The 8,345-nt window shown below is 45.6% G+C and overlaps 1 protein-coding gene across 2 annotated transcripts in view; it reads right to left on the bottom strand.

Moving 5' to 3' along the window:
- The window catches only part of MERTK (MER proto-oncogene, tyrosine kinase), a 135,755-nt gene that overhangs the window by 16,970 nt on the left and 110,440 nt on the right, over positions 1-8,345 (bottom strand). For both annotated transcript variants that reach the window (XM_011953089.1, XM_011953088.1), the window contains exons 14-15: positions 7,585-7,677; positions 5,608-5,726 (exon numbers count right to left, since the gene is read on the bottom strand). In XM_011953089.1, the coding sequence (XP_011808479.1) occupies positions 5,608-5,726; positions 7,585-7,677 (212 nt within the window). The remainder of the gene's footprint in view (positions 1-5,607; positions 5,727-7,584; positions 7,678-8,345) is intronic.

The raw sequence follows: 8,345 nt of genomic DNA on the forward strand, positions 1-8,345 counted from the left end.
AAAAAAAAAAAAAAAAAGAAAAGAAAATCAACAACTCAACACCTCAATTAAAAAATGAACAAAATACTTGAACAGCAGACACTCATCAAAGAGGATATAAGGATGGCAAATAAGCACATGGCAAGATGCTCAACATCATTAGTCATTCAGGAAATGCAAATAAAAACCACGATGAGATATCACTCTACATCAATCAGGACAGCTATAAGCAAAAACCAGAAAAGCCACCAAAAATACCAAGTCTTAATAAGAATAAGGAGTACTGCATTTTTCACACACTGCTGGTGAGAATGCAAAATGGAAGGGCCTCTCTGGAAAACAGTTTCTTATAAGGTTAAATATGCACTTACCATATGACCCAGCAACCTACTCTTGGGCATCTACTTTAGAAAAATGAAGACTTCATCCAAAAATCTGTATGTGGATTTTACAGCAGCCTCATTCATGATTGCTAAAACCTAGAAACAACCCATATGTCTCTAAACAGGTCAACAGATAAACTGTGGTATAAGCATACGATGGAATACTACACAGCAATAAAGAAGGAATGAACTATTGATATACACCTCTTGGCTGGATTTCAAAGAAATAATGCTGAGTGAAGAAAGCCAGTCTCAAAAGGTTATAAACTGGCTGGGTGCAGTGGCTTACACCTGTAATCTCAGCACCTTGGGAGGCTGAGGCAGGTGGATCACTTAAGGTCAGGAGTTTGAGACCAGCCTGACCAACATGGTGAAACCCCATCTCTAGAACAAATACAAAAAAAAATTGGCCTGGCACCTATAGTCCCAGATACTCAGGAGGCTAAGGCAGGAGAATCGCTTGAACCCAGGAGGCGGAGGTGGCGGTGAGCCGAGATTGCGCCCTTGCACTCCAGCCTGCGTGACAGAGCAAGACTCTGTCTCAAAAAGGAAAAAGAAAAAAAAAAGTTATACACGTATGACTCCATTTATATAACATTCTTGAATAGACAAAACTATCAGGGGAGAAAAAAGATGAGTGGTTACCATGGGTCAGTCATGGGGGTAGAAGGTGTTATACAGGTGTAGCAGGAGGGAATTTTGTTGGGTGATAGAACTGTTCCATATCCTGATTAGGATTATGGGTACATTAAACTATATAAGTGTTAAAATTCCTAGACTTATGTAACAAAAAGGGAAAACAGGTCAATTTTACTGTATGATAATTTAAAAGAATATAAATTGTTCCTCTATTTCTCCTCTATAAAGATTCAAGAAAGAGATCCAATATGAGGCTCACCATATTTACATAGGGGTCCAAAACAAGGAGGAGAGTTAAGCTTCACAAATAAAGACAGGCAATTTTGGCCAGGCGCGGTGGCTCAAGCCTGTAATCCCAGCACTTTGGGAGGCCGAGACGGGCAGATCACGAGGTCAGGAGATCATGGTGAAACCCCGTCTCTACTAAAAAAATACAAAAAACTAGCCGGATGAGGTGGCGGGCGCCTGTAGTCCCAGCTACTCAGGAGGCTGAGGCAGGAGAATGGCATAAACCCAGGAGGCAGAGCTTGCAGTGAGCTGAGATCCGGCCACTGCACTCCAGCCTGGGCAACAGAGCGAGACTCCGTCTCAAAAAAAAAAAAAAAAAAAGACAGGCAATTTTGGGCCACCAAATAGCCCTGTGTATTTTTAATCTTTTTGCTACAAAATGCACTCTTGTACAATAAGATGAAATTCCCAGACCCACAATAAATTATTAGAAAAATTGTACAACGTACCAGCTAGGCGTGGTGGCCTGTAATCCCAGCACTTTGGGAGGCCAAGACGGGTGGAGCACCTGAGGTTGGGGAGTTTGAGACCAGTCTGACCAACATGGAGAAACCTGTCTCTACCAAAAATACAAAATTTGCCAGGCATGGTAGCGCATGCCTGTAATCCCAGCTACTCAGGAGGCTAAGGCAGGAGAATCGCTCGAACTCAGGAGGCGGAGGTTGTGGTGAGCTAAGATTGTGCCATTGCACTCCAGCCTGGGCAACAAGAGCGAAACTCCATCTCTCTCTCTCTCTCTCTCTCACACACACACACACACACAAAATTATACGACACATCATAAATTAAATGTAAGTAAAATCACCCATCAACATGAAACAAAACCCACTGAAGAAGATGTGGTGCCACCACTCACAGGGATCTGTCTGGGCGCTGCCCTGCTGGGGAGGGGTGCATACAGAATGGGGTAGTCAGAAGAGCATTGAAGGCACACAGTGTGCAGCCTGGGGGCCAATCCTGCTTTCACCATGGCCCTCTGTGCCTCAGTTTCCTCAACTTAGATTCCACTAGTAACTACTTTCTAGGGTTGTTTGCCATTGGTGCATTAATACATACAAAATACAGGCTGGCCTATGCTACATGCTTGAGAAAGGTTAGCCACTGTCATCCCAGGGGCAGGAGTGTATGTAGTGACGTGAAGGCCGTGAGAAATGTAGGCATGGAGTGAACAATGAGAGGTGAATGTCTGAAATCACCAACAATTGTACTAAGGTGTTGGGAATTGTGGGTAATTTTTTAATCCCTTACAGACTTCCTATAATGCAATCATCTTTCTTTTTGGGGGTAAAAGAGGAGGAAAATACTCAGCCCTGTCTATAACATTTTCTGTGTTGGACTAGGCCCCTCACCTCTTTGGAAGAGTCTCGGTGATTTTTTAACAGCTTCCTGTCTCTACGGTTAGTACTCATGCTGGTGAAGGACAAGTGCATTCTCATGGAAGAGGACAGGAGTACGTGTGGGCGTGGGGCCAGGGGGGAACTGGAAAAAAGAAAGGGGGCCACTCTCCTGGTCACTTAGACTGTCCCCAGGAAGAAGAGAAAGAGTAAAAGGGGGAAAAAAAGCAAAAGTCCCCTCCCCTCCATCACACACAGGCAGAAGATACCAAGAACGTCAGCTGGAAGTAGAACAGCAGGCTCCAGCACGTGCTGACCCTAAATTGCATCTCACATTTTTGCCTGTTTGTTTCAGCTTTCCCAAATTTTAAATAAAGGGCTGTTTCTACACATTGACCTGTCTCTTGGGATGAGGACTAGTGTTTTTCTAAGCCGACTTCCCCCAGGAAGGCCCTCAGTTGTCATTCTTGTCATCATGGCTCACTATAACTCTATCAGTCACCTGTGACCTGTGGTTATTAAGTTCATAAGTTACTGCAGGTCGGTGCACTTCAGTCTGAGGTTCTGCTTCTCTCTAGTTTCTCTGTGCTGGAAGGATTCAGGGCAGGGGTTGCTGCCCCTCTTAGGGGCACTGCCGAGGCAAGCATGCTGGCCTACCAATTCCCAACACGTCTTCTCATCCTGAGGATGGATAGACTCATGATGAAGAGCAGATGAATGGAGTGAGCAAGTTGACCCTTGCTCAAACATCTTTCAGAAGGAATGTGGCTTCACTGACAAGAAGATGCTCAATGACTGGGTGTGGGGGGTGGGGGGAAAGGGAACTCACATTTCTCTGCAGCAATCCCTCCTTCTAAGCGGCAGAACCCGCAGCATATTCCAATCACCATCTCTGATCTATCTGCCAACATTCTCCAGGTTACTGAAACAAAGAAGTCCTGGTCCTGCCACCATGAGGTTCTGTAACTGTGCACGGACACCACACCCCCCAGTCCAGTTACCTTGCACACTTTCTGCCCCTATGGCCCCGCTGGGCTCTGCCTGGCCCACTGGGCATTTGAGCCCCTGTGCTCTTGGTGCCCACAGCTCCCTCACTGTGAATAACCAATTGTCTGTCTCCTGTTCTCCCCTCACTCACCACCAGCAGGTCAGCTCCATGGGGCAGGAACCACATCTGTCATGTCCCCTCCAGTGTCCTCAGAGCTCAGTGCCCACCTCAGAGTCAGCACTTGTTCACAGCGTGAACTAATGAACTTAATAAACCTTCTTTTTTTATTTTTTTCAGATGGAGTCTCACTCTGTCACCCAGGCTGGAGTGCAGTACACGATCTCGGCTCACTGCAACCTCTGCCTTCCTAGTTCAAGTGATTCTCCTGCTCCTGCTTCAGCCTCCCAAGTAGCTGGGATTACCGGTGCCTGCCACCACACCTGGCTAATTTTTGTATTTTTTCATTAGAGATGGGGTTTCACCATGTTGGTCAGGCTGGTCTCGAATTGTCCTCAAGTGATCTGCCCACCTTGGCCTCCCAACGTGCTGGGATTACAGGCGTGAGCCACTGCACCTGGGCAGAACTTAATAAACCTTCTTTGGTTAAGAGTTTGTGAGTGAGTCCCATGGCACCGCTTCACTTGGAAAAGTGACCTGGCTGACCCTAGGCCACTGTCACCCCAGGTTTGTAGATACATTGGAGTGTGCAGAACTCCACCACACCGGTGCTGCCTGGGACATTTTCCCCTCTGTGTTTTGTCTGCAGAGCCAGTGGGAGTGAGTTTTCATGGTCCCTAAGAACTAATTTCCTTGCACTTCCATCCCGTGGAGTCATCAGACCATCAAGTAAGAGCAGCAAGAATTCTTTCCCGCAGCCGTTGCTGATGCAGTGAAGGAAGCAGTTGTTCCTAACCACCCTACTGCACTCAGCGGTCCTGATACTGATGGCAGCTAAAGGGACAAAGGTGGGGTATGTCTGAGAATGCCAAGGTGTAGACTGGGTGGTGCGGTTCCTTCCCAGGACCTGTGGTTTCTTACGGCTGTGATTAAGGGCAGTGATGATCTGGAGTGACTTTTGCCCTTTTGCCCAGTCAGAGAATGACTGTTGACAGAGGCCAGCCACACCCTGTTCCCACATGCGTCCCAACCAGAGCCCTGCAGGATCGCTGCCTTTTGTAGCAGACCGAGAAGGTGCGTGCAAGGCAGGAAGGGCGTCCTGCTTAGCCAGGCACGTAGTCAGGACACACTCACACTGCCTGCTCGCAGTCCACCGTTTGTCCACAAAACGTAACAGGAGGATACTGGTTTTGTTTCAGATAAGGAGGCCTAGGAAATGAAAGACACAACGTCCCTAGTGGCTATGATTCCTTAACGCTACAACCCGCGAAGTCAATACTGAAAATTGACCCTGAAGAAAGGTGGGCATGCCCGTGGGTCCTAAATTTCCTAGATGATCTATAACTGCCTCTACAGCTACATCCAACATTCCCAGGGCTTCACAGTACTCACGGTGGGTAAGTCAACGTAGGGAGTAAAATGTTACAAACTTTTTCAGAACATCGGTTGTGCAGTCCTCTTGGGTCACCAACACTTCTTTAAAGATTGAAATCTAGAATGAGCTCTGTAAAATTTCTTTTAGGAGAGCCATCTTCAATGGCCTTCCCTTGGTCTGCGAGCTCTGGGGAGTATGCGGCCAGGAGGGGTGTGAAGTGCAGAATCAGGAGCCTGGGCCACCCAACTCAAGTTGGTAAAGCTTTGTCCATAAGACTGTGCACACAGCCACTTACCCCACCATAAAGCAGGATAATAATACCTGGAGCAGGCCTGCTGTGAGGATAGACCCCACATTTCAACCCCTGGACACACAGGGAGCACTGAACAAAGATCAGTGTCCTCTCCTTCCTGGCTTCACTTTCAAGGTTAGACAATTTGGTTGTCCTGACTAAGTCACATAAGCCCTGAGAAGCGTTCAGGGGTAACACAAGGAGATCATTACCTTTGGTCCTGTCTCCAATCGGGAATAAAGTAAGTAAGTATGCAGGTCCCCGTATTTCATGAAGGGTAAAATTACCATGGGCTTTGGGATGCCTTGAGAGCTCATTTCTATACATACACCTGAAATTACAAACACAGCATCAATGACAAAGAGCCCTTGTTACTGTGACCAGAAAAGCCCTGCAGGACCACTGGCCAAACTGAAGCCACGTGTTACCAAGTTAACAGTGTAAAAAACCCAAGAGCTCCTCACTCACACTCTGTTCTAGAAAATGGAACACACACAGGGTCCACTACTTTTTCTTTTTTCCCCCTTTCAGATTAATGAGGGCATGAGGGCTCTCACAAATCAAACGGTAACAACTATAGCCATCTAGAAACCCAGGAATTCCTGTTAGACTGAGTCTGAGGGGTAGTGACCCCACAAGATTTAAGGGCGAACTAGTTTCTTGTGATAGATATTTAATCATGTGAAAAAGTCCACTGCAAATGCTTAAACTAGTAAAATAACTTTGAAGGGCTGTAGGTAAAATTCACATTCCTGAATTTTAACAGTTTTGTAAAGGAGAAGCTACAATATCATTTGTCATGGAATCTGAGAGCCAGAGGCTGTCACCTGATCTCAGGCTTGCAAAGCTCCTGCACTCTGTGGTGTGATCACAAAGTGAGACTGTTCTCACAGTCGGCTAAAGCCAATAGCAGTGAATGAATAACAGTAGTGTATTTGACATAATTCTGTATACAAACATTGATTTTCACATCTCTCTGCAGTGTCAATCATATAAAACTTTGAAAGATCTCAAAAGAATTTAGCGTGTATCCAGTCACAGGATGGCAAAACAAAAACAAAAAACCAAGGCTAGCAGAAAATTCAATTATTTCCAGGTTACTCTTCTCTCTTGGGACAGAGTCATTTACACAGCATCCATTCCGCACTTAATCTCCTCTTTTGTAATTTTTGGGTAATGGAGCTGCAAAGCCAAATTACATTAAATCACATTCTATGGAACTGCTAAATCATATTCCATGAAATCATCAATGTACCATAATCTTAAGAAATCAGTACTTTCTTTTTTTTTTAGACAAAGTGTCCCTCTTGTCCCCCAGGCTGGAGTGCAATGGTGTGATCTTGGCTCACTGCAACCTCCACCTCCTGGGTTCCAGCGATTCTCCTGCCTCAGCCTCCTGAGTAGCTGGGATTACAGGCGTGAGCCATTGCGCCTGGCCGGAAATCAGTACTTTCAAATAGGTTAATAAATTATTTCTCAAAGATAACCTGTGGAATTTGTCTACTTTTTCAGCTTTATCCCACTGCTGTCTAACTCATGTATAACCTTAAATTAATAAAAATTACAACACGGCCACCTCTGTGTCTTGCCTTTGAGTAACCGAGGACAATTTAATTCATACTCTCCAGAATTCTGTGGAAAACTCAAATCATTCCTGAGCCCATTAGTGTCCAGAAAATGCAAGCTCATGATTACTATCAGCCTCAGAAAACATCATTGTGAAGAGAAGTCTGGGTGAAAACCTCAATGTTATAGGTTATGTTGGGATTACACAAAGTGTAAACAGGCCGGGCGTGGTGGCTCACGCCTGTAATCCCAGCACTTTGGGAGGCTGAGACGGGCGGATCACGAGGTCAGGAGATCGAGACCATCCTGGCTAACACGGTGAAACCCTGTCTCTACTAAAAATACAAAAAATTAGCTGCGCGTGGTGGCGGGCGCCTGTAGTCCCAGCTACTCGGGAGGCTGAAGCAGGAGAATAGCGTGAATCCAGGAGGTAGAGCTTGCAGTGAGCCTAGATCGCGCCACTGCACTCCAGCCTGGGCGAAGACTCCTTCTCAAAAAAAAAAAAAAAAAAAAAAAAAAAACAAACAAAGTGTAAACGTATCTACACCAGAGATCTTTCCCTTTGGCACAAAGCAGATCAGCAGAGCCCCTTGGCCACCCACTCCCACATTTCTCAGAAGTACCTAGAAGTCGAATGACATTTGGGTGGCTGAAGTCTTTCATGCACGCTGCCTCACTGAGAAACTCCTCGATCTCCCGCTGTGAAAAGTTGTCCACTAAAGGAGAAAAAAGAAAAGGTTAAGTATGGATAATTCACTCAATTAAGGGGAGCGGGTAGGCAACAGCAATTCTGTTCTCTAAAATCCAGGCCAGGAAGAGATGAAACTAGAGAGACAGGAAACAGATGGGTGGTTGTCAGGGGCTAGTAGGGGTAGGGGAGAGAAGACGGGGGCAAACAGGCAAAGCACAGGGGACTTTTAGGGCCAAGAAATAATTCTGTAAGATACTGTAGTGGTAGATGCATGACACTACACATTTGTCAAAACCCACAGAGTTGTACAACACCAGGAGTGACCCCTAATGTAAAATATGGACTCTGGTTAATAATAATGTATCAGTATGGGTTCATCAATTGCAAAAAATGCAGCTCAGTTATAAAAGACATTAATAATAGGAGAGATTGTGTGTGTCAGGAGGGGACCTATGGGCATTCTCTGTACTTTCTGCCCAACTTTTCTGCAAACCTGAAACTGCTCTAAAAAGTTAAAGTCTAATGGTAAAGAAAAAAAATTCCAGAAAAAAAAGAAAAACCCAAACCCAAAACCAAGAACAATTCTAACTGATCTGTTGCAATTATATTTGCTTTTTTTCTTTGAGACAGAGTCTTGCTCTGTCCCCCAGGCTGGAGTGCAGTGGCAGGATCTCAGCTCCACCTCCCAGGTTC

This window comes from Colobus angolensis, unplaced genomic scaffold, assembly GCF_000951035.1.
Source record: "Colobus angolensis palliatus isolate OR3802 unplaced genomic scaffold, Cang.pa_1.0 Scaffold356, whole genome shotgun sequence".
Taxonomy (NCBI): Eukaryota; Metazoa; Chordata; class Mammalia; order Primates; family Cercopithecidae; genus Colobus; species Colobus angolensis.